The sequence below is a fragment of the Trachypithecus francoisi genome, unplaced genomic scaffold (genome assembly GCF_009764315.1).
Source record: "Trachypithecus francoisi isolate TF-2019V2 unplaced genomic scaffold, Tfra_2.0 Lachesis_group5, whole genome shotgun sequence".
NCBI lineage: Eukaryota > Metazoa > Chordata > Mammalia > Primates > Cercopithecidae > Trachypithecus > Trachypithecus francoisi.
The window spans coordinates 13,065,420-13,091,831 of NW_022681470.1; the positions used below are offsets into that span (position 1 = coordinate 13,065,420).

General features: G+C 41.8%; 2 protein-coding genes across 15 annotated transcripts in view; one reads left to right on the top strand and one right to left on the bottom strand.

Annotated features, from left to right (window-relative positions):
- B3GALNT2 (beta-1,3-N-acetylgalactosaminyltransferase 2) overlaps positions 1-25,006 on the top strand; it is a 62,385-nt gene extending 37,379 nt beyond the window's left edge. The window contains exons 6-12 of one of the 3 annotated variants that reach the window (XM_033200308.1): positions 29-139; positions 5,577-5,655; positions 13,119-13,302; positions 16,197-16,322; positions 17,572-17,731; positions 18,732-18,788; positions 21,913-25,006. In XM_033200308.1, the coding sequence (XP_033056199.1) occupies positions 29-139; positions 5,577-5,655; positions 13,119-13,302; positions 16,197-16,322; positions 17,572-17,731; positions 18,732-18,788; positions 21,913-22,047 (852 nt within the window). In that variant the 3' untranslated portion in view covers positions 22,048-25,006. The other 2 variants (XM_033200309.1, XM_033200310.1) reach the window with 2 other exon arrangements.
- The window catches only part of TBCE (tubulin folding cofactor E), a 92,276-nt gene continuing 89,138 nt past the window's right edge, over positions 23,275-26,412 (bottom strand). For 5 of the 12 annotated variants that reach the window (XM_033200296.1, XM_033200303.1, XM_033200298.1 and 2 more), the window contains 2 exons: positions 23,685-23,892; positions 23,447-23,584 (listed from right to left, as the gene is read on the bottom strand). In XM_033200296.1, the coding sequence (XP_033056187.1) occupies positions 23,693-23,892 (200 nt within the window). In that variant the 3' untranslated portion in view covers positions 23,447-23,584; positions 23,685-23,692. Of the gene's footprint in view, positions 23,585-23,636; positions 23,893-26,412 lie in introns of those variants that run through there. The other 7 variants (XM_033200305.1, XM_033200300.1, XM_033200306.1 and 4 more) reach the window with 5 other exon arrangements.

A 26,412-nucleotide genomic window follows, 5' to 3' on the forward strand; every position in this document is an offset into this window, starting at 1 on the left:
TGACTCACTCTTCATCTTTCCACAAAAGAGCTTTGAAGGTACAATCGTGTGGGAGAGCCAAGACCTCCACGGCCTTGTGTCAAGAAATCTCCACAAAGTGACAGTGAATGATGGAGGGGGAGTTCTCAGAGTCGTTACAGTAAGTCATTTTTTTTAAGGTTTAATTGCATATTTTAGCGTCTTTTTAATACACAAAAATGTTCTAAAATTTACCTTAGAGCCCAGGCAGCATGGAGCAATGATTCTGGTGTGTTTTACAACATATTATATAGTAGCAAATGTTGTTGTCTTCATAGTAAAGGCAAAAACTCATACGATCTACAGCTCCAGCGTTAGTGAGTTTACAGTTTTGCCTTAAGATTGGTGCATTTTTAAAGTGCAATATTTCATTTCTCATTTTTGTTTCTTTTTTTGAGAGAGTCTCACTTTGTTGCCCAGGCTGGGGTGCAGTAGCACGATCACAGCTCACTGCAGCCTCCACCTCCTGGCTTAAACAATCCTCCCACATAGCTGGGACTACAGGTGTGCACCGCCACACCCAGCTAATTGTTTGTGTTTTTTGTAGAGATGGGGTTTCACCACGTTGCCTAGGCTGGTTGCAAACTTCTGAGCTCAAGTGATCCGCCCACCTACACTTCCCAAAATGCTGTATTACAGGCATGAGCCACTGCGCCTGGCCTATTTCTCAGTAATTTTTAAGTTAGCATTCATTAAGAACACTTGCTCAGTAGTATTCAGAGTATTTACTATCTCACCTTGAAAATAAAATCTCGGCCGGGCGCAGTGGCTCAAGCCTGTAATCCCAGCACTTTGGGAGGCCGAGACGGGCGGATCACGAGGTCAGGAGATCGAGACCATCCTGGCTAACACGGTGAAACCCCCTCTCTACTAAAAAATACAAAAAAAAACTAGCCGGGCGAGGTGGCGGGCGCCTGTAGTCCCAGCTACTCGGGAGGCTGAGGCAGGAGAATGGCGTAAACCCGGGAGGCGGAGCTTGCAGTGAGCTGAGATCCGGCCACTGCACGCCAGCCCGGGCGATAGAGCGAGACTCCGTCTCAAAAAAAAAAAAAAAGAAAGAAAATAAAATCTCAGTTAAAATACTATAGATAGCCAGGCATGGTGGCTCATGCCAATAATCCCAGAACTTTAGGAGGCTGAGGCAGGCGGATCACTTGAGGCCAGGAGTTTAACACCAGCCTGGGCAACACAGCAAGACCCCATCTGTACTAAAAATACAAAAACTTAACCAGGCATGGTGGCACATGCCTGGAATCCCAACTACTTGGGTGACTGAGGCATGAAAATTGCTTGAACCTAGGAGGCAGAAGTTTCAGTGAGCTGAGATCACACCACTGCACTCCAGCCTGGGTGGCAGAATGAGACTCTGTCTCAAAAAAAAAAAAAATGCCAAACTACTATAGATAAAAATATTGGAAAATAAGGTGGAGTGTACTGGCTTATGCCTGTAATCCCAGCACTTTGGGAGGGTAAGGTGGGTGGACCACTGGAGGTCAGGAGGTTGAGACCAGCCTGGCCAACATGATGAAACCCCCATCCCTACTAAAAATACAAAAAATAAATAAATAAATAACTGGGCATGGTGGCACATGCCTGTAATCCTAGCTACTTGAGAGGCTGAGGTGGGAGGATTGCTTGAACCCCAGAGGTGGAGGTTGCAGTGAACCAAGATCACACCACTGCACTCCAGCCTGGGCAACAGAGCAAGACTCCATCTCAAAAAAATAAATAAATAAATAGAAAATAAGATTGAGTACTTTCATTTATTTTGCTGAAGCAACTCTGGGATTTCTGACTCTCATATTTCTCATTCAGCTTTGCTTTAAATTTAAAACAGTTTGACAGGTGAATTTCTCAAAGTAAATGTAGGACAATAAAGGTGTAGGAAGACTTAAAATGAACTTTAGTAAACAAATGGTGTATATGGTGGAATCATAGACAATCTTTTATTCCCCTTGATCTCCTGTCTAATGATTAGGAATGTACTTGGCATTTAAACTCACAAGCTTAGTGAATGAATATTAACCTCATTCACATGGATTAATTTCTGAGTTGAAATGAATATGTAATATGTTATTACTCATTCAAAAAGCATTTACTGCACACCTGTTGTAAGGCAGAAACAATGGCAGGGTAAAATAGACATACTAGTGGCCTACAGTGGAACTTACAGTCCAGTGAGGAAGAAAGATATTAAAGAAATAGACCATAAATTCATATGTAGTTATACATTTAGATTTGTAGGCCATGTTTAGGATTTCATTGATGTTTATAGGATTTAGGATTTATTATGACAAGTAAATTTCACAAAGTAAATGGAGGGCAATAAAGATGGTATTTACTTTAGTAGACACACACACCATTTGTTTACTAAAGTTCATTTTAAGTCTTACGAAAAATTTTTTTATTTAAAATAGAAAGTTTTATGGAATTATGATGTTTTTCTTTCCTTATTTTCAAGGCAAATACCTTTACTATCTTGCCTCCTTTTCTATTTATGAAACTTTAAAATACCCAGCATATGCCGAAATTCTATAGTATTGGTTACACTAAAAGAGATAAGTTGGCTGGGCACAGTGGCTCACCTTGTAATCCCAGCACTTTGGGAGGCTGAGGTGGGAGGATCACGAGGTCAAGAGATCAAAACCAGCCTGGCCAACATGGTGAAACCCCATCTCTACTAAAAATACTGGGCGTGGTGGCAGGTGCCTGTAGTCCCAGCTACTCGGAAGGCTGAGGCAGGAGAATTGCTTGAATCCAGGAGGTGGAGGTTGCAGTGAGCCGAGATCGCGCCACTGCACTCCAGCCTGGCTCCAGAGCAAGACTCCATTGCAAAAAAAAAGAAATAAGTTTACTTCTGAGTTGAGAACTAGGTTCAAATGTAAAGACTCAAATGATCTGCTTTGGGAGTAAAAAATATAGAGGGCTAAAGATAGCTTAAACATACAGTTAACCTAAAAAAAACAAAAACGAAACCAGGGCTGGGCGTGGTGGCTCACGCCTGTAATCTCAGCACTTTGGGAGACCGAGGCTGGCGGATCATGAGGTCAGGAGATGAAGACCATCCTGGCCAACACAGTGAAACCGCGTCTCTACTAAAAATACAAAATATTAGCCGGGCGTGGTGGTGGGCGCATGTAGTCCCAGCTACTTGAGAGGCTGAGGCTGGCTGGAGAATGTCATGAACCTGGGAGGCGAAGCTTGCAGTGAGCCGAGATGGAGCCACTGCACTGCAGCCTGGGCGACAGAGCAAGACTCCATCTCAAAAAACAAACAAAAAACAAACAAAAAAACAAAAAAAACAGGTAACTTTAAAGCCCCCGCTAAGAAACCCCAGGTGCAAATTAAGGTTTTCATCACAAATGCGTACAGCTGAGCGTTTTCACTAAGTTTTATTCCCCTGCCAACAAGTGATGTCAGAAAAATTTTAAAGACAAACAAAAAGCCAAGTTGTGACCTTTCCAGAGATAAGTTAGTAAACAGAAATTACTATTGAGTTCTAAAGCCAAAACAATACAGAAATATACAATAAAAAATAAAGCATAGGCTGGGCGCTGTGGCTCACACCTGTAATTCCAGCATTTTGGGAGGCCGAGTTGGGCAGATCACCGGAAATCAGGAGTTCAAGACCAGCCTGGCCAACATGGTGAAACACCCGTCTCTACTAAAAATACAGAATTTAGCCAGGCATGCTGGCAGGTGCCTGTAATCTCAGCTACTTGAGAGGCTGAGGCAAGAGAATCGCTTGAACCTGGGAGATGGAGATTGTGGTGAGTCAAGATGGCACCACCACATTCCAGCCTGGGGGACAAGAGCAAGACTTCGTCTCAAAAAAAAAAGTAAATAACAAACAAAGCATATACAATCTTTTATGGAACTACAAGGTTGGAATCTATAGCATGCACCTTTAGTAATTTTCACAGCATTTGGCTACAAACATTTTATTTTATTTATTTAATTTTTTTGAGATGGAGTCTCGCTGTGTCACCCAGGCTGGAGTACAGTGGCACGATCTTGGCTCACTGCAATCTCCTACTCCCGGGTTCAAGTGATACTCCTGCCTCAGCCTCCAGAGTAGCTGGGGTTATAGGCACGCACCACCATGCCTAGCTAATTTTTTTGTATTTTTAGTAGAGACAGTGTTTCACCATATTAGCCAGGATGGCCTTGATCTCCTGACCTCATGATCCGCCCACCTCCACCTCCCAAAGTGCTGGGATTACAGGTGTAAGCCACCACGCCTGGCCTACAGACATATTTTAAATTAAATGACATGTTACTACAGTGACCTCAGATGACTTGTTCTACTGGCCTTAAAACATTGCTTTATACAGTACAACTCTGCTGAAAAGATCTGTTTAAGAATAGCCAAGCAGTAGCTCTCTTGATTAAATGAAGGTGTAGAAAAAATCCTGTAAATACACTGAATATGGACTCTAACAGTCTGATCTAGCCCACAACAGCCAGACAATACTCTGGTAGATGTACCATAGTGGTTTACTGTACACAGAAGTGAAACAGCTCACTCTGAGTAAGGCCATTGGGTAACTTTTGAAGAGAGATAACTCTCTAATAATAAAAGATTCTCCATTCTAAGAGGTAGAAAGGACTATCATTGGCTGCTGGCACGATAGGCTTAGGCACCTTCAACAACATCAGCAGGCCGAGCACAGTGGCCCACACCTGTAATCCTAGCACTTTGGGAGACCGAGGCAGGAGGATGGCCTGAGCCCAGGAATTCAAGACCAGCCCAGGCAATACACTGAGATCTCTTCTCACAAAAAATTTTATAAATATTAGCTGGGCATGGTGGCACACACCTGTAGTCCCAGCTACTTGTGAGGCTGAGGTGGGAAGATTGTATGTTCAAGGCTAGAATGAGGTATCATTGCACCACTGCACTCAGCCTGAGCATCAGAGTGAAACCCTGTCTGTAAAATGAAATTAGGCCAGGTGTCCCAGCACTTTGGGAGGCTGAGGCAGGCAGATCACCCGAGGTCAGGAGTTCGAGACCAGCCTGACCAACGTGGTGAAATCCTGTCTCTTATTTAAAAAAAAATTTTAAACTTAAATTTTTAAATCAATATTCAGTAGAGTTCAATTTGAATATTTGGGACAGATTGTTGATTTTGAGCCTTTCTCTGCGTTGTCACTTAACTTTAAAGTGTGCCAAGATGTATTTGAACTCATGAGAATTTTTAGTTTCCAAAAAATCAAAGGTCATAATAATATTTTTTTAAGTGGTGGGGTTGGGATATAAAATAAATTGCTTTTTGTACCATTAGAGTAGCAAGTACATAAATATGATTCTATGTAAGTTGCAATTCTGAACACCTTATGGAATGTTGGGTATACCTTATCTTTAGTATTGTAATTAGATAACAAAAATAGTAGAATACCGTATGTCATCCTGATATTATAAGCCTCTAGTGCACCAGCATCTTAGATGCATTTATCTGCTGCAAGTGGAGTCATATTATGACTTGTCAAATCAATTTTAAAATATGATAAATGTATTTTTAGTAACGAAACATTGAGTACATTCTTATTCCTTTCAGGCTGGGGAGGGTGCATTGCCTCATGAATTCTTGGAAGGTGTGGAGGGAGTTGCAGGTGGTTTTATATATACTATTCAGGGTAAGTTGGCTAGTTGAAACTTGAAAAATACACTGAATCTCATACACTTAATCTTTATACTTGACAGAAAAGGAGTCTTTTTTTTGTCTTTTAAAAAACTTTATTCAGATAAAAGTCACCCTTTTAAAGTGGTTGAGTGGTTTTAGTGTATTCATAGAGTTCTACAACCGGCTCATCTCCCAAAAGGAAACCCCACACCCATTAGCAGTTACTCCTCATTCTTCCCTCCCCAACCTCCCACCCCCTAACAACTACTGATGTGCTTTCTTTCTCTATGGATTTGCCTATTTTTAACATTTCACAATGGAAATGTACAGTATGTACTCTGTGTGTCGGTTTCTTGCTGTAACATGTTTTCCAGGTCCGTCCATTTTGTATGTGTCAGTACTCTTTTTTATGATCATATAATATTCTATTGCATCGATATGCCCTATTTTATTCATTCATTAATTGATGGACATTTAGATTGCTTCTACTTTTTGAATATGAATAATTCTGTAGTAAACATGTAGGTACAAGTTTTTGTGTGGTCATATATTTCCATTTCTCTTAAATCTCTAGGAGTAGAAGACCTGGGTCATGTAATTGTGTGTTTAATCACTTGAGCACTGCCAGGTTGTTTTCTAAAGCAGCAGCCCAGTTTACATTTCCATAGTCCATATATGAGGATTCTGGTTTCTCAGTATTCTTGTCGACACTTACTAAATTGTCTTATCTTTTAAAATATACCAATCCTAGTGGGTGTAAATTGTTATTTCATTGTGATTTTTATTTGTATTTCCATAATAACTAATGCTGTTGAGCATTTTTTTCATTTGCTTATTGGCCATTTGTATATCTTCCTTTTTTATTTTATTGTTTTTCTTCTTCTTCTTTTTTTTTTTTTGAGACGGGGCCTCACGCTGTTGCCCAGTCTGGAGTGCAGTGGCATGATCACAGCTCACTGTAGCCTCAGCCTCCCTGGGCTGAAGTGAACTTCCCATCTCAGCCTCCTGAATAGCTGGGACTACAAGTGCATGCCACCGTGCCCAGCTAATCATTAAATATTTTGTAGAGACAGGATTTTGTCATATTGCTCAGGCTGCACACTGTTAAAAGGGTGAATTACTATGGTATGTGAACTAGATGTGGAAAGTGAGGGAGAGAGGAGGAGGAAGGAAGTGAGGGAGGCAGGGGTGGAGAGAGGGAGAAGGTAGTGAGGGAGGGGAGGGGTAGAGGGAAGGAGGGAGGAAAGGAGGGGAGAGAGACAGAGAGAGTCATTTGTATATCTTTAGAGAAATATCTATTCAGATCCTTTGCCCATTTATAAAATTATTTTGTTATTGTTGAATTGTAAGAGTTCTTTATATTCTGGATACAAGTCCCTTATCAGATACACGCTTTGCAAACGGTGCCCTTTAACACACAAAAGTAAGTTTTGATGAAGTCCAGTTTTGTCACATGTTTTTGCTGTCATATGTGAGGAACCATTTGTCTAATGTGAGGTCACAAAGATCTGTGTTTTGTTTTACAGTTCCAAGAGTTTTATAGTTTTGGCACTTATATGTAGGCCTTGGATCCATGTTCATTTTCATATATGGCATGAAATAGAGGTTTAACTTCATTATTTTGCATGTGGATATCCAGTTGTCCCGGCACCCATTTGTTGAAAATCAATGACTGTAAATGTAAGGATTTATTTCTGGACTCTTAATTCTATTCCATTGATCTGTATGTCTGTGTCCTTAACCAGTACTACACTGTCTTGATTATGTAGCTTTTTAGTAAGATTTAAAATTGGGAGGCTGGGCGTGGTGGCTCACGCCTGTAATCCCAGCACTTTGGGAGGCTGAGGCAGGTGGATCATGAGGTCAGGAGTTCGAGATCAGCCTGACCAACATGGTGAAACTCTGTCTCTACTAAGAATGCAAAAAAAAAGTGAGCCAGGCGTGGTGTCGGGCGCCTGTAGTCCCAGCTACTCCAGAGACAGGCAGGAGAATCGCTTGAACCTGGGAGGCGGAGGTTGCAGTGAGCTGAGATTGCCACTGCACTTCAGCCTGAGTGACAGAGCAAGACTCCGTCTCAAAAAAAAAAAATAAGAAATTAGGAAATGTGAATCCTCCAACCTTATTCTTTATCAAGCTTGATTGGCTATTCTGGGTCTCTTGCACTTCCATATGAATTTTATGATCAGCTTGTCAATTTGTGCAAAAAAAAGAAAACCTAACTGGAATGTTTTACGGGATTGCGCATATATATATATATATATATATATTCATATATATGAATAAATATATATTTAATTTCAATAGGTTTTGGGGGAACAGGTCATGTTTGATTACATGAATAAGTTCTTTAGTGGTGATTTCTGAGATTTTGGTGCACCCATCACCCAAGCAGTGTACACTGTAACCAATGTGTAGTCTTATTCCTACCCCCTCCCACCCTTTCCCCACCGAGTCCCCAGAGTCCATTGTATCATTCTTACGCCTTTGCATCCTCATAGCTTAGCTCCCACTTAGGAGTGAGAACATACGATGTTTGCATTTCCATTCCTGAGTTACTTTGCTTAGAATAATGGCCTCCGGCTCCACGCAGGTGCTGTGAATGCCATTATTTTGTTTCTTTCTATGGCCGAGTAGTATTCTATATATATACACATACATACCACATTTTCTTTACTCATTAATTGATGGACATTTGGCCTGGTTCATATTTTTGCAGTTGCGAATTGTGCTGCTATAAACATGCATGTGCAAGTATCTTTTTCATATAATGATTTATTTTCCTTTGGTAGATACCCAGTAATGGGATTGCTGGATCAAATGGTAATCTACCTTTAGTTCTTCAAGGAATCTCCACACTGTTTTCCATAGTGGTTGTACTAGTTCACATAACCATCAGGGATTGCATTCTGTCTGTGGACCAACCTGGGGAGTATTGCCATGTTAACGGTATTAAGTCTCTGAGCATCCATGTCTTATTAAATTTCCTTCGGTGATGTTTGATTTTCAGTATAAAAGTATTGCACTTCTAGGCCGGGCTCGGTGTGGCTCATGCCTGTAATTCCGGCACTTTGGGAGGCTGAGGTGGGCGGATGACCAGGTCAGGAGATCCAGACCATTATGGCTAACACGGTGAAACCCCGTGTCTACTAAAAATACAAAAAACAATTAGCCGGGCATGGTGGCGGGCGCCTGTAATCCCAGCTACTCAAGATGCTGAGGCAGGAGAATGGCATGAACCCAGGAGGCGGAGCTTGCAGTGAGCCGAGATCGCGCCCCTGCACTCCAGCCCAGGCGACAGAGCGAGACTCCGTCTCAAAAAAAAAAAAAGTCTTGCACTTCCTTTGTTAAATTCTTAAATACTTATATTATCTTTTTGATGCTGTTGTAAGTGGAATTGTTTTTCTAATTTGATTTCAAGATTGTTCATTGCGAGTATATAAACATACAGTTGGTTTTTGTGATTGATCTGTGTGCTGCAACATTGCCGAACAGGTCCATGTATTACTTAATCATTTTATAGTTAGACCTTATGATTTTCTACATGCAAGGTCATTTCATCTGTAAGAAAAGATAGTTTTGCTTCTTCCTTTTCAATCCGGATGCCTTTTATTTTTCTTATCTGATTGTCCTGGCTAGAACATGTATGTTGAATAGAAGTGGCAAAAGCAGACATCCTTTCATGTTCCTGACATATTAATTTATGCTCATATTTTTCAGATACATGCAGTGAAACAAAATGTGTTCCTAGTCTAAAAGGCTTGTATTTAATTTCTGCACTCCTGTTGTTACCAGCCATTTTCCTGTTACTACAATTTTATAACACTTTCACTTTCCTTCAAGTGTTAAATTATACAGATGCTCCTTGACTTATGATGTTACACCCTGATGAACCCATCTTAAGTTAAAAATGTATGTTGAAAATGCATTTCATACACTTAGCCTGCCGAATGTTATAGCTTAGCCTCACCTACCTTAAACTTGCTCGGAACACTTACATTAGCCCACAGTTGGGCAAAATAATCTAACACAAAGCCTATTGCATAATAAGGAATGAACATCTCACATAATTAAAGACTAGTCACATGATAAACAGAATGGTTGCATGTGTACTCAAAGCATGGTTTCTGGTGAACATGTATTGTTTTTACCTTACTGTAAAGTCAAAAAATTGTAAGTCTAAACAGGAGTTCAGGCCAGGCACAGTAGCTCATGCCTGTAATCCCAGCACTTTGGGAGGCCAAGGCAGGTGGATCACAAGGTCAGGAGTTCAAGACCAGCCAGACCAACATGATGAAACCCTGTCTCTACTAAAAATACAAAAATTAGCCAAGCGTGGTGGTGCATGCCTGTAATCCTAGCTATTCGGGAGGCCGAGGCAGGAGAATCGCTTGAATCTGGGAGGCAGAGGTTGCAGTAAGCTGAGATAGCACTACTGCACTCCAACCTGGGTGACAGAGCAAGACTCCATCTCAAAAAAACAGGAAGTCATATACCTCTGTGTTTCTCAAAGGCTGGTCTGTGTTCTCTCTGCCTGCATCAGGGTCGCAGCAGTGGCCATTAAAAATACAAATTCCTGGGAAGCAGGGCAAAAGGAAAAACATAGATTCCTGGGCTCCACCCCAGACCTACTGAATCTTTAGGCTTAGGACCCAGGAATCTGCATTTCAGCAAGCATTCCCAAGAATCACTGACTGAATCCAGCACCATTTTCTACAAGTGGGACTGCTGTGGTCTAGAGACAGCAGAACTTGTCCAGTATCTCACAAGTCATGAGAGGCAGAAGTCACATATAGGCCTTCAGCTCCCCACCTCATCCTTTCCAGTTGCAGTGATAAAGAGTGCAGTGGCAAATTGTATTTCATTTCCTTCGCCACCCTCAGCAGCTCACTTTCTTTGTATTTTTCAAAAATTTTCTTTAATTTGATTGAGACATTTTTAGAAAATCCTGATGTCTCCTGCCACAGCGAAAGTATTGCCTTAAATCAGGAGGATCTGGGGATAGTCCCTGCACACATGTGACAAGTGACTCATTAACTTGTGAAGTGGCAGATAAATTGTCTTTTAAGCACGTTAGTAATCATTTTTATTATGAAATATCTTGGCCAGGCACAGTAGCTCTCGCCTGTAATCCCAGAATTTTGGGAGACTGAGGCAAGAGGATCTCTTGAGCCCAGAATTTCGAGACCAGCCTGGACAACATAGCAAGACCCCATCTCTACAAAAAACTTAAAAATTTCCTTGGTGTGGTGACAGGTGCTGGTAGTACCAGCTACTTGGGAAGCTGAGATGGGAGGATCACTTGAGCCCAGGAAGCTGAGGCTGCAGTGAGCTGTGATTGCACCACTGCATTCTAGCCCAGGTGATAGAACAAGACCCTGTCTCAGAAGAAAAAAAAGGAAATAATCATAAATACACCAGAAATAGTACTGAAACTCCCAGGTACCCAGCGCTCAGAATTAACAAATGTTTACATTTTTTCATATTCGTTTGTGATTTTTTTTTTTTTTAATAAAACATGGCCAGGCACGGTGGCGCGTGCCCGTAATCTTAGCACTTTGGGAGGCCGAGGTGGGTGGATCACCTGAGGTTAGGAGTTTGAGACCAGCCTGGCCAACATGGCAAAACCCCGCCTCTTGTTACAAACAATTTTTACAATTGTTTGTAAAAATACAAACAATTAGCTGGGCGTGGTGGCAGGCTCCTGTAATCACAGCTACTCACGAGGGAGGCTGAGACAGGAGAATCCTTGAACCCGGGAGGTGGAGATTACAGTGTGCTGAGATCATACCACTGTACTCCAGTCTGGGCAACAGAGTGAGACTCTGTCTCAAAAAAAAAAAGAAAAGAAAAAAAAGAAACCATTATATGCCAGGTGCGGTGGCTCACGCCTGTAATCCCAACACTTCGGGAGGCTGAGGCAGGTGGATCACTTGAGGTCAGGAGTTCAAGACCAGCTGGCCAACATGGTGAAACCTCGTCTCTACTAAAAATACAAAAATTAGCTGGGCGTGGTGGCGCGCGCCTGTAATCCCAGCTACTTGGGAGGCTGAGGCAGGAGAATCACTTGAATCCGGGAGGTGGAGGTTGCAGTGAACCGAGATGACGCCACTGCACTCTAGCCTGGACAACAGAGTGAGACTGTCTCAAAAAAAATAAATAAAAAGAAAGAAAACACTGTAGGTACAGTTGAAACCTTCCTCTTGTGGTTCTCCCTAGATGTATTCCTCTTCCTTCTCCTCAAAGGGGGTGCCACTTTCCTAAAATTCATGTGTACCCTTCCCATTCTTATTTTTCTTTTTTTTTTTTTTTTTGAGACGGAGTCTCGCTCTGTCGCCCAGGCTGGAGTGCAGTGGCAGGACCTCAGCTCACTGCAAGCTCTGCCTCCCGGGTTTACGCCATTCTCCTGCCTCAGCCTCCCGAGTAGCTGGGACTACAGGCGCCTGCCACCTCGCCCGGCTAGTTTTGTGTATTTTTTAGTAGAGACGGGATTTCACCATGTTAGCCAGGATGGTCTCGATCTCCTGACCTCGTGATCCGCCCGTCTCGGCCTCCCAAAGTGCTGGGATTACAGGCTTGAGCCACCGCACCTGGCCCCCATTCTTATTTTTCTACTTTGAACATATTTACATCTCTTTATTTATTTATTTGAGACAGGGTCTCGCTCTGTTGCCCAGGCTGGATGGAGTTCAGTGGTATGACCATAGCTCACTGCAGCCTTGAACTCCTGAGCTCCAGGGATCCTCCTGCCTTGGCCTCCCAAGAAGCTGGGACCAGAGGCATGCGCCACGATGCCTGGCTAATTTTTAAATTTTATTTAGAGATGGGGGTCTCCCTGTATTACCTAGAGTGATCTCAAACTTCTGGTCTTAAGCGTCCTCGGCCTCCCAAAGTGCTGGGATTACAGGCATAAGGCACCACGCCTGACGATGTCTTTAAATAACATAGTTTTGAATATTTTATAATTGATATCTGTGGTGTCATATTGTATTACCACTTGGCAATTTTCACTCAACTTTATTTTTCCATCCCAATCCTTTTAACATGCAAGATCAGGGTAATTTTTTTAACTGCTATATTTCATGATGTGAATATACCACAACCTGGCTATTTTTTTTTCTCTCAGTGGACATTTAGGTTGGTCCCGTTTTTCTGCCACAATTACAAACAGTGCTGTAATGAATAGCCTCATGTGAAATAACGTTGGTAGGGATATATCTACAAGTGGCCTCAACTGAACCATAAGGTGTACACATTTTCAGCCTAAATAGATATTGCCAAATTGCTTTCCAGAGTGGGGGCATCCACTTAAACCTACTGGCAGTGTATGAGAGTTCCCATTTTTCTACCTAAAGTTCCAAACAACTGTATGTGTTTCTGTTAGGTTACCTTGGGCAAAGAACTGTAGTGTACATCGTAAGTTCTGAGTGGTAAGTTTACAATAGCATTTTTCTCCAACTCTCAACTTTTCCTTTTTAGAAGGTGATGCTCTCTTACACAGCCTTCATTCTTGCCCTCAAAGACTTATTGATCATATAAGGAATCTCCATGAGGAAGATGCCTTACTGAAGGAGGAAAGCAGCATCTATGATGATATTGTTTTTGTGGATGTTGTCGACACTTACCGTAATGTTCCTGCAAAATTATTGAACTTCTATAGATGGTAGGTTGTAAAAATGTTGGGTAGGTAGAACTTGTTTTATTGTTAGTTTCTTTTTTTATGAGATGGGGTTCTTACTATGTTTCCTAGGCTGGTCTTGAACTCCTGAGTGCAAGCAAACCTCTTGCCTTAGCCTCCTGAGTAGCTAAGATTACAGGCGCATGACACTGTGCCTGTCTTATTGTTCTTTTGCTATCGAGACAATTTATCAACTTCAAACCACTGAGATCTCAACAAATAAAAACAAACCTAAGGCCACTGAGCACCTGGGATATGACCTATTGTATCCCAGTTCCTTGTGAAAACTAAGCTTCTAAGATGCTGCCTCTTTATTTTGATAAAGATCCACAATGTGATATTAACCTATCAAAAACACGGCAAAAATTGGCTGGTGGCTTGTGCCTGCCGGCAGCACTTTTGGGAAGCCAAGGCAGGCAGATCACTTGAGATCTGGAGTCTGAGACCAGCCTGGCCGCCATGGTAAAACCCCGTTTCTACTAAAAATACAAAAATTAGCCAAGTGTGGTGGCGAGCGCCTATAATCCCAGCTACTCAGGAGGCTGAGGCATGAGAATCACTTGCACCCAGAAGGCGGAGGTTGCAGTGAACCAAGATCACACCACTCCACTCCAGCCTGGGCAGCAGAGTGAGACTCTGTCTCAAAAAAAAAAAAAAGAAAAAGGCAAAAATTGATTGATTTTGAGTGATTTCTACTTGCCTTGGTTTTCTCAAGCCAGCATTAGACAAAAATCAGTGAGTCTGGGAATGGTTCATTTTTAGTTGTATTTATACCCACCTACCCAGATTCCCCAGTTATAGCCACTCACATTTAGGTTACTGATAGAAATTCTCTTCTACTGAATATCCACCTTATACTTCCAGTCTCTACTGCATCCAGTTAAAACTACCTCCCTGATTCTAAAACTCTTATATAGCTGGCTTACTGAAATTCCACAACTCCCAGAATCAATCGTATTTATAATTTCCCAGACCCTCCAGTGTTTCTTGGAACTTACTTGTAACTCCTACTTTTATAACAATAATAACAGTAACAATATATAATAATAGTAACATATATATATGAAATCTTAACATGTATAGTTATTAGAATTATTAGTTACTCTAGGATCTCAGAATTTTCTGTTGAGTCTCCTGATACTGTCTATCCTGACCGTGGAGCTAAAACTTTTAAACTGTATCTCTGATTAGGCCAACCCTGTAAAGGGTATTCTCTTTTTATTTTTTTCACTTTTATTTTTAAAAACGTTCTCCTGTTCCTTGGTGAGGCCCAGGGTCTGTCTCCTTCTTTTCTTTTCTGTTGCCCTAGACAGAGTGGGAAGTTACCAAGAACAGTACTTTACGGATACAGTTCCCTGGTCCTTAGGGGTAGATGGTTTAATTAGTTTATGGAAGGTAATGTTTCTTAGCTGGGGCACTTTATTTATTTATTTATTTATAAATAAATAAATAGAAATAAGGTCTCAAGCAGTCTTCCTGCCTCGGCCTCCCAAAGTGCCGGGATTATAGGCGTGAGCCACCATACCTGGCCAGCTGGGGCAAATTAATATAATTTGGAACTCATCCTGTGGGTAGAGGGCAGAAGTAAATGAGGGTTGGAAATCTGGGTGTGTCAAATACTGGTTAAGTTTAGACAGCTGTAATAAGAAAAAGAACCTCCTTTTAATTTGGGGCCACAAATGAGAGTTGCAATTATAGGTGAGGCTGAGGTGAGGAATGGGCATGGAGGTCCCAAGGGTGGGAAGTCAGGGCTGTTGGGTTCTAGGACTCTCTTTAGAGCGGGCTATTTCCCAGGCATGGAAGTATCTTAGCCTCTCCCTTTGTCTCCACTGCCACTGTTCTGACTGCCACCTTCTCTCCCTGGATCGCTGCAGTAACCTTCAATAGGACTCTGATCTGGGACCTGCGTCCCCATAGCTGGCATCGCCCATCTCCACACTGCAAATGAGTTTCATTATTTCTTCCTCTTTATTTCAGTTATCAGTGACCCAAATATTCTTTATCATAAAAATTTATTTCTAATTAGCAAATATTATGTATGCCTTTTGCTATTAATTGGAAATAAACTTTAGAAACATGGGGTGATGCTGTTTGGTGTGGACCCATTATTGTTAAATTCACCATTCTCTGACCTAATGAAATTCTAAATTTATTTTATTGAGATTTCTGACATATGACTGGCCCCCTAGCAAAACTACGTTTTTAAACAGCTGTACAGGGATTGTCAATGTGAAATGAAGGAGTCAATTTTGTCTTTACTCAGGATTATATGTTTTACGTCTAGATAATGAGGTCACTCTCCTTTGCCTTCCAGGTCATTTATAATGGTTTAATTGCTGGAAGCTGTTTCCAAGGGAAAATATGTTTCAATGTAATAAGTCAGGTTTTTTTAAGCCATAAAATATTTTGAGTGTAATATAAATAGTAGCATCAGATGCATATTGTACAATAGTGTTCTGTGTGAGAGGCCCAGATATAACGCCTAATTCCTTATGCTGGGCCTTTGTTGTTGAGAACACACAGGGTAGGGTTCAGACATTTAATAGATTTGGCAGCAGGGCTTGAATGATACCTAAGAAGCATTTGTTTGAACGTATGTTCCATTTAAGCCAGATATTTTCCTTCATCATGCTCTTCCTTTACCTCTTCAAATCAGCTTAGTCCTTCTCTGTGTTATGCCACTTAGTAAAGACCAAGTGATGGCCTTAGTTGATAGCAGCAAAATTTTGTTAGAGCAAATATTTTCAACATTTGAGGAATGAGAAATACAGATAATGACAGGTACAGTTTTGAATGAAGTGTTAGTGACGCCACTGCATTGGTGTTTCTTTGTTCTTTGTCTGGTTGCACTGACTTTCATATCCCTTTTGTGTCAACAGGACTATGGAAACAACCAGCTTCAATTTGTTGCTGAAGACAGATGACGACTGTTACATAGACCTCGAAGCTGTATTTAATAGGATTGCCCAAAAGAATCTGGATGGGCCTAATTTTTGGTGGGGAAAGTAAGTTAACCATTCTTAGCTCATTGGCATTCATGTACCTGATCAAATGTAATTAATTAAGCATAAAACATCCTTTTTTTTTTTAAATGTGGTTGGGATATACAATTTCTTACTAGACTCCTAGGTTAATATATATTTCATTACTCTAGGTCAGTCATGCTGGCTCACATCTGTCATCTCAGAGTTTTGGGACAGCTGAGGTAGGAGGATCCTTTGAGGCCAAGAGTTCAAAACTAGCCTGGGCAACATTGCAAGACCCTGTCCCTACAAAACATAAAAAAGGTGATGTGAGCCTGTAGCCCGTAGCTACTTGGGAGGCTGAGGCAGGGGGACTGCTTGAGCCTAGGAGTTGGAGGCTGCAATGAGCTATGATTTTGCAACTGCACTGCAGCCTGGGCAGCAGAGGGAGACCCTATCTTAAAAATAATAAATTTTATATTACTGTACAATTGGAGGAAAATTTGTTTAAATGAAAAGCCTCAGGCTAATGTAGTAAAGGAGGGAAAACAATATGGCTTTTATTCTTACACCAAAGAAATAAATGGTATTCACATTAGAAGCTACTGTATATTTTGTTAGAATAAGTTTGTGACGCATCTCTGAAACCATTTTCTGTGCTTCCTCAGGAATACAATATGGATTAGTGATTTGGTTTTTTGTTTTCATATGTACTAAAACACAGGGTGTTCTAGTGCTTTTCATTCAGAAACGTTACAAATGCAACTTTGAGAAAATTTAACATACCAATCTTATCTAAAACAACACTGGATAAATGATAATTCCTTTCCTTAGATTAAAAAAATTTTTTTCTGGTGGGGCACAGTGGCTCACACCTGTAATCCCAGCACTTTGGGAGGCCGAGGTGGGTGGATCACCTGAAATCAGGAGTTCGAGACCAGCCTGGCCAACATGGTGAAACCCTGTCTCTACTAAAAATATAAAAAATTAGCTGGTCATGATGGCGCATGCCTGTAATCCCAGCTACTCGGGAGGCTGAGGCAGGAGAATCGCTTGGACCTGGGAGGCGGGGTTGCAGTGAGCCAAGATGGCGCCACTGCCCTCCAGCCTGGGCAACAAGAGCAAAACTCCGTCTCAAAAAAAAAAGAAATTTTCTTATTTTTTTTCCTCACTTCTACAAGTTTATTCCTTTGCAGTGATGATAAAGGAGTCAAGTTTAAGTTAGTCAAGTTAGTCTGACACAGGATATGTGTCAGACTAACAAAAGAGGCCATATTATTTTTCATCTCAGTTTCAGACTGAATTGGGCAGTTGACCGAACCGGAAAGTGGCAGGAGTTGGAGTACCCCAGCCCCGCTTACCCTGCCTTTGCATGTGGGTCAGGGTATGTGATCTCCAAGGACATCGTCAGCTGGCTGGCAAGCAACTCGGGGAGGTTAAAGACCTATCAGGTAATTAAGAATTTCTTAGCTTGGCATGGTGGCTCTCGCCTGTAATCACAGCACTTTGGGAGGCTAAGGCAGGTAGATCACTTGAGCCCAGGAATTCAAGACCAGCCTGGGTGACATAGCAAGACCCCATCTCTATAATAAAAAATAAAATAAAAAATTAAGGATTTCCCACCTACGTATACACTCATCACACCAAGTTTCATCTCACTCAGCATTCCATCATGAAAAGCAGAGCCCGCTTACTTTAGGGAAAAGCACGTTACTCTGTATAGGAATCACCTCTCAAAGGTTAAGGATGCACCACATATCCCTCAAATCTTGCCTTTAAATTCTATTCCTAAATCTTTTTTGAGCCTACTTATGTTTTCAGCTAGTATTTACAGGCGTAGTCCCTGGAGGCTGGGCACTGTGGCTCATGCCTGTAATCGTAGCACTTTGGGAGGCTGAGGCAGGCAGATCACTTGAGGTTAGGAGTTCGAAACCAGCCTAACATGGTGAAATCCCATCTCTACTAAAAATACAAAAAATGAGCCGGGCGTGGTGGTGCACACCTGTATTCCCAACTACTTGGGAGGCTGAGGCAGGAGAATCATGTGAACCCGGAGGCAGAGGTTGCAGTGAGCTGAGATCGCACCACTGCATGCCAGCCTGGGTGACAGAGGGAGACTCGGTCTCACACACACAAAAAAAGTATAGTCCCTGGAGGAAGAGAAAGATTTTAATTCCTAAGGAGGGAGTCCAAAGTGCTTCCCGAAAGCTTACGGTACACGAGGAGGATGGGTCGTCTACTCGCGGTTTCATCTTATTACCTTGTGGGGGGGGTGCTTCATAGGCCACTAACTTTGACTTTGTGTGAATCCATTTTTGCTATTTCATATTAGAATAATAACAAAGCAAAAAAGTAGAAAGGTGGTTTATGATGGGAGTGGCCATGGTTTTGTCTTTACAAATAAAATAGCATTTAAAATTGTTACATTTAAACTTTATGGGCCATGTATAGGGTGAAGATGTAAGCATGGGCATCTGGATGGCAGCCATAGGACCTAAAAGATACCAGGTAAGTCTTTGGGGATGGCCTCAGGCTTCTTAAGAGTTGAAGAGGTGAGATTTCTATATACAGGTTGAGTGTCCCTTATCCAAAATGCCTGGGATCAGAAGTATTGGGGATTTCAGATTTTTTTGGATTTTAGAATAATTGCATTGTACTTACAAGTTTCACATCCCAAATCTGAAAACTGAAATGCTTCAGTGAGCATTTCCTTTGAGTGTCATGTTGGCTCTCAAAAAGTTTTGGGCTTGGCATAGTGGCACACGCCTGTAATCCCAACACTAGGAGGCCAAGGTGGGCATTATCACTTGAGCCCAGGAGTTCAAGACCAGCCTGGGCAACATGGCAAAACTCTCATCTCTACAAAAAGTACAAAAAAATTAGCTGGGCATGGCAGCGCCTGCCTGTGGTTCCAGCTACTCAGGAGGCTAAGGTAGGAGGATCAACTTGAGCATGGGAGGTCGAGGATGCAGTGAGCTGTGAATGCACTGCTGCACTCCCACCTGAGCAACAGAGCGAGAGAGACCCTGTCTCCAAAAAAAAAAAAAAGTTTTGGATTTTGGAGCATTTTGGATTTCAAATTTTCATATTTGGAATGCTCAGCCTGTAATGTATATCACACCATGGGCAGAAAGAATGAGAATCTTCTACCATAATAGCTACGCTGTTGCTTTAATTCACCAGGTTATTTTGCTATAATCCACCTAGGTTATTTCTCATACAGTATTTTTCTGAGTTGAAAGCAAAAGGTTATAAATGAAAGTTCCCCTACCTACAAAAAATTCAGTTTCCATAGGTTTGATCAGAAATTATTTTCAGCTTTAAAACTTAACAACAGAAGGCTGGGCGTGGTGGTTCACGCCTGTAAACCCAGCACTTTGGGAGGCCGAGGTGGGCAGATCACGAGGTCAGGAGATGGAGACCATCCTGGCTAACATGGTGAAACCCCATCTCTACTAAAAATACAAAAAAAATTAGCCGGATGTAGTGGCGGGCGCCTGTAGGCCCAGCTGCTCGGGAGGCTGAAGCAGGAGAATGACATGAACCCAGGAGGCGGAGCTTGCAGTGAGCCAAGATCACGCCACTGCACTCCAGCCTGGGCGACAGAGCGAGACTCTGTCTCAAAAAAAATAATAATGACAGAATCCACTGATTGAGTGTGGCAGTCTAAGGATCCTTCAACCCTTCTGACCGATACAAATAAGACACTGCATGAAATGTAAGACATCATTTAAAACACGCTATTGCTGAACCAGAAAAAAAAAAATGAATCTGCAGAGACCAAAATGGAAACTAGAGACCTGGGAAGAAACCAAGCACAAAGCTGACTTTAGCTTTAGAGATTTCTGTTGAGTTCTGGATTCTTGCAACTTCCACTTTGGCCATCGAAGGTGCAGGGGACAGAAGGCACAGGCAGTGTCTGTCAGTTAGAAGCCCAGCATAGAGCTGGGGCCCCAGAGCAGCTCTCGGAAGTCAACCCACATCTATGTAGTCCACTTTGATAGTCCGATTCCCTTGGTGTACTTTCAGTCTCATCTTTGAATAGAATTATTTTTGTATCTGATAACTTTGGGATCTGTAGTCTTTGCTGGGTCTGATTCTGCAGTTTCCTGTTTCTACAGACTGTTGTTCATAGGGCTTGTTTTCTGATGTGTTGAAAAGTTGTTTTTGTTTGTTTTTGTTGTTTTTTTTGTGACCGTGTTGTCTTTGGAAACTGAGTCCTTATTTAAAATGCATTCCTACAGAGAGGATTTACATTTTTTTCTACCATGCCCCTAGGAAAACTACCATCTATGAATACCATCTATGAATAGTTCAGATTTTTGACTTGGAACTGTTGGGCTTACACAGACTGACTACCAGCCCCAGACCTACCTAAGTGCAAGCTGTGGGTAGGCGCTCAGGGGAGAGACTCCTTTCCATCCCACTGAGGGGCAAGACTGAGACAGACAAGCCGAGTTTGTTTTCTTATATACCCCCTGAGGCTGTGGCCCCTCAGAGATCCTAGCTCTGTGTCAGTCTCCCATTAGCCTCCTGTCCCTGGGCTTGGCCTCTCATAACCCAAGGATCAGCAACTGCCGTCAGGGCACATGCTGACTCAGCACTTTGTCCTACCCGGTTTCTTCTTTCTTCATGGAGTTCAGCCATGCTTTTTTTTTTTTTTTTTTTTTGAGACGGAGTCTTGCTCTGTCACCCAGGCTGGAGTGCAGTGGCCGGATCTCAGCTCACTGCAAGCTCCTCCTCTTGGGTTCATGCCATTCTCCTGCCTCAGCCTCCCGAGCAGTTGGGACTACAGGCGCCCGCCACCTCGCCCGGCTAGTTTTTTTTGTATTTTTTAGTAGAGACGGGGTTTCACCATGTTAGCCAGGATGGTCTCGATCTCCTGATCTCGTGATCCGCCCGTCTCGGCCTCCCAAAGTGCTGGGATTACAGGCTTGAGCCACCGCACCCGGCCTTCAGCCATGCTTTATAAAGGTGTTTAATTTTACTCAACATTTGTGTATTGTCAAAACATTGAATGAGTTTCTCCCTGTGTTCTGCTATATTGCTGAAAACAGAAGCCAATTCATGTAGCTAGGAAATAGTCTAGTGGTTAAGAACTTGAGCTTGGGAGTCTTTAATCCCTCCTCTTCATTTACCAGCCCTGTGACCTTGAACAAGTTACTTAACTCTTAGTTTGTTCCTCAGTTGTAAGAGGGAAATAGCTCCTACCTCACAGTGTTACTGTGAGAATTGAGTGAAATATTTACAGAGTGCTTGGGTAGAGTCCCCACAATATTGTAAGCATTCCATCAGAATAATAGCTGTTATTAATACTGCCATGACACACCTTTAGTAGCAAACATGAAACTCACTTGTGGTTTCTAAAATCATTCATTACAGAATTGCATTTGTTGACTAACTCTTCATCCACACACTGCCTTGTTTCTGTATTCCACAGCCACAGGGACCTGGTGTTTTCCCCAATCAGGAGGTGCCACCCCCAAACCTCACCAGTTAGTCCACACATGGAGTTATCCTTGAAGTAATTTCAGCATCATTCGAATAGATAAAAACTGTCTACGTGCAGACTTTCTGACGCTCTTAGAACAGTTTCACCACTCTCAGATCGGCTTTGGTTGTTTTTCAACAGGACAGCCTGTGGCTGTGTGAGAAGACCTGTGAGACAGGAATGCTGTCTTCTCCTCAGTATTCTCCATGGGAACTGACAGAACTGTGGAAACTGAAGGAACGGTGCGGTGATCCTTGTCGATGTGAAGCAAGATAACAGGGACTTGAATTAGCAGCATCTAAAATCAGGGCAGGCACACGATAATCTGAGTGCAAGTCTGAGGAGTCCCAGGGTTTAGCAGTAGACTGTACGGTCTTTCAAGAGAGTTCCAGACCGGCACTTTCACCCAGAACCAATGCGGTGTTTCTTAATGTTTGCACAAATTTTCTTCTTAAAAATCAACTGGTACTGTAGCATAAGAAAAGTTTAGATATTGGAAGATTATCAGAAAAATACCAAGTTATTTTATAAAAAAAAAAAAAATTTCTAAATCCTGATGCATTGTGGCTAATTAGTAATTCACCATTACCTGTAATTTTTGGTTAAAACTTGGCCTAGTTCAGAATCTGTAGTGCTGAGAGTTTGAGTTTCAACCTGGATTGCAGGATAGCTCTGTAGAGTTTAATGAGATAATTACCAGACAAAAAGAACTCACAGGAATGCTGTGTGATCATGTGATCACATATTTGAGCAGTGGTCACTTATACCAAAGTTTGGGGTTTCTGGAAATAACATCAGATTTTGTGGATCTCTGAAGTGGGCAACTTGAACTTGAAGAGGAACCAATATGATTCTCAGTTCTGAACCTTGCTTTTAAAGAAGTCCATTTATATGGTAGACGAATACCCAAGTTTTCTTTCTGCCATCTAACATAAATCCTGAAGGTCACAGTTTAGTACTCATAGTTTTTAAATGCTAAATTTTTGTGAGTATGAATAAAAGCAAATGCCTCTCAGGGTTTTAGTGGCATTGGAAGGATAGTTCTAAATTGTTGACATTTTGAAAGAATTAGTTTTGCTTTCCTCCTATCATTGCCTAAAGTTTACCTAATATGAGTGCATTTCAATCAGAGCTGGTTATCTTCTATGCAAGAAGATACAGTCAGCTTAGGTATAATTGTAGGGAAAAGCATGTGATTAATTTAAGTACTCTTAGAAAATAGTGCAACTGAGAAGACAGATAATAGCATATTGTTATACATAGTAGAGGATGTGTCTCCCCAAGTTTAAGGGACATTTCCCAAAATGACCAGCCAAATCATTTTAGTAACCCTTTAAAATAGTAGTATCAATAGAGAATTCCACTAAAACTAGTCTTATGACAGACATTAACTGTGTTCAGATTTTATTAGGCTAGCTAGTTTCTATTTAATATTTAAATCTTATCATGAAATGCAGTGATGAACTGTAAAAATAAATATGAAATAAGATCAGAGAATTGTTGGTAGGGTCAAAGCCTTTATTACTGCTATTATGTATAAGCCTAGAAATGGTCGCTTCCCAACAAAAACTACATCAGTGGTGAAAATACATCCCTTGTTATCCTTAGGGCAAGTTGTAAACCCCTTTGTTTTTGACAGAATTGTTCCAGTGGATCATTTATTTCTGATGAACCCCAGACATGATAAGCAGTGTAGTCTCTAAATTTTATTAGTTGGTTGTTACCATCGCACTAATAGACAATCTTCATTTTCCACAGAATAAAAACGTAATGACTGCAGGTCATTTTCCAGCTTGATTTCTATGCCCGGCTCCTAAAATTAGAAGGAAGGTAGGGAAGGATGTGATTAAGACAGATCTGAAAAAGCATGTTACACATCCTCTACCCCACCCCTTCCCCAGGCAGTAGCTTACCCTTAAAATCAAACAGATCTATGGTCTCCATTTAGAATCAAACTGTTGCTATCTAGAGACAGTTTAATGTCATCATGAGGACGAAGCTTGACTTTGTTTTTTCCTGGGCAACTTACTTTGGGACTTTCATAGGACAACAGAAGGTCTGACACAGGAACTTTGAGAAGACGTGACAGCCATCCCTTCACCTTTTGAATTGTCATGGAGCCTATCAAAAGACAAGAAAAGTCCATTCGTTCTCTCAAATGACACTTACTTGTAAAACTAGCTCATGTGATGAGACCACAGTATCACTGCAATGATAGCTGTATCTGTCTTTTTTTTTTTTTTTTTTTTTTGAGACCGTCTCGCTCTGTTGCCCAGGCTGGAGTGCAATGGTGCAATCTCAGTTCACTGCAACCTCCGCTTCCCGGGTTCAAACGATTCTCCTGCCTCAGCCTCCCGAGTAGCTGGTGCCCGTCACCACACCCAGCTAACTTTGGTATTTTTAGTAGAGACGGGGTTTCACCATGTTGGCCAGGCTGGTCTCAAACTCCCGACCTCGTGATCCGCCCTGGCCTCCCAAAGTGCTGGGATTACAGGCGTGAGCCCAGGGCCTGGCCGTATCTGTCATTTTACCCAAGTCACTTTACCCAAGTAAGTAAGTAGGGGAAAGCCTGAGTCTTTGTACCACGTGTTCATTTGGGGAACTGGGGGAAACCGAGCCAACGGACCTAAGTGCCCTTTGACAGTGAGTTTCATACCATTTCAGTAGTGTATTTCTTTCTTAATCTGAATAAACCAGAATGATACTCTCAGCACAGAATAATAATGGGAGTGAGTCATTAACATTTTCTTTTTAAACCTTTGTGATGACTTCCTTATGAATTACTGAACAAACCCTGGAATGGGACTCAGGTGTCCTGAGGACATCTCTCAACTCTGGCCTTAGTTCCTCCTCTGTAAAAGGAGGGTGTCGACTAAATGATCTACAAAGTCCCTTCCAGCGCCACCATTCTGTAATTATGTCATGTGTAACTGTGTTAAACATACACAAGTGACTGCCAGGCATGGGAATGTAACTTCTGAGTCTACGCTTTGGCTTGTTCAGAATACACTATGAACTTCTTTCCAAAGATGGGTTGTGGTAAATAGTGGGTATTTTGATTATGAGAAACAGAGTTTCCTTGAAGCTTTAGCTGGAGATACAGCAATAGTGTGGTGTTCCTACAAATATCACAGTGTATTCAAACATATTTTTCTATCAAAAATCATTTTTGTAAAAGCTGTGTGTTTTTATGCAACTTGTGATAATAAATGTTATCTTTATTTTAGAATAAAAACTGGCCTTTTTGTATGTATTGAATACGGTTAATAGAATGTATAATTTTAATTAACAAAATTTGCTCTTTCATGTGTGACTATGTGATAGTCTAGTCCTTTCAAAAGATTTAGATGGACTGGCTTTCATTGTTGGAGCCTGGTTAGAGAAGGGGTTAACTGCTGCACACCAGTGGGAAATGACATACTCCTAACATGTGACAGAAACAGAAAGTTTGGTCATAAAACAATTCTAATAAGAAATCTGCCTGGCCTGCTCACACCTGTAACTCCAGCACTTTGGGAGGCAGAGGGATCAGAGCCCAGGAATTCGAGACCAGCATGGGCAACATGAGGACACCCCATCTCTACAAAAAATAAAAAATTAGCCAAGCATAACAATGTACGCTCTAGTCCCAGCTACTTGGGAGGATCGCTGGGGCACAGGAGGTCAAGGCTACAGTGAGCCATGATGGCGCCACGTTCTCCATCCAGCCTGGGTGACCAAGGGAGCCTTGTCTCAAAAACAATCTGCCTACTCATACCGCTTCTATAGAAGAAAGTAGCAATTTGTATGTCATAAATAGCATTACCATTTTTAGTATACTAACATGACTGTCTTAACATTCAGAGAATTTGGAAATAGCTAATTATTTCTTTTTACCTGCCTATGACCAATGTTAAAAATTTGAGAGGTTTACCTCTAGGCCTTTTTTTTTCTATGTTCATATAAGGATGTATAGGTTTTAAGCCAGGCGCAGTGGCTCACGCCTGTAATCCCAACACTTTGGGAGGCTGAGGTGGGCAGATCACCAGAGGTCAGGAGTTTGAGACCAGCCTGGCCAACATGGAGAAACCCTGTCTACTAAAAATACAAAAATTAGCCGGGCGTGGTGATGGGCGCCTGTTAACCCAGCTACTTGGGAAGCTGAGGCAGGGAGAGTTGCTTGAACCTGGAAGGCAGAGTTTGCAGTGAGCCAAGATCATGCCACTGCACTCTAGCTTGGGTGACAGAATGAGACTCCGTCTCAAAAAAAAAAAAAAAAAGGATGTATAGGTTTTATAATATATTGACCTGCTACATTTGTATTTCTTTATGACATGATGGTATAGCTTTTCATGCCAATTCCATGCCATGTCCTCTAGACATACACTGCCCAATATAGCAGCCACATGTGGTACTGAGCACCTGGAATGCGGCGAGTATGACTGAAGAACTGAATTTATTTTATTTTAATGAATTTAGCCACATGTGGTTATTGCGGTCACACTGGACAGCGCAGCTCCAGACCTGCTTCATTCTCCTCAGTGACACATGACAGTGCCTTGTGTGCTGTGTGGTTCTACCAGAGCTTATTCCCCCACTGGCAAGTATTTAGATTCTTATTATCTTTACCATCACAAATGCTGCAAGACACAATGCTTGGTC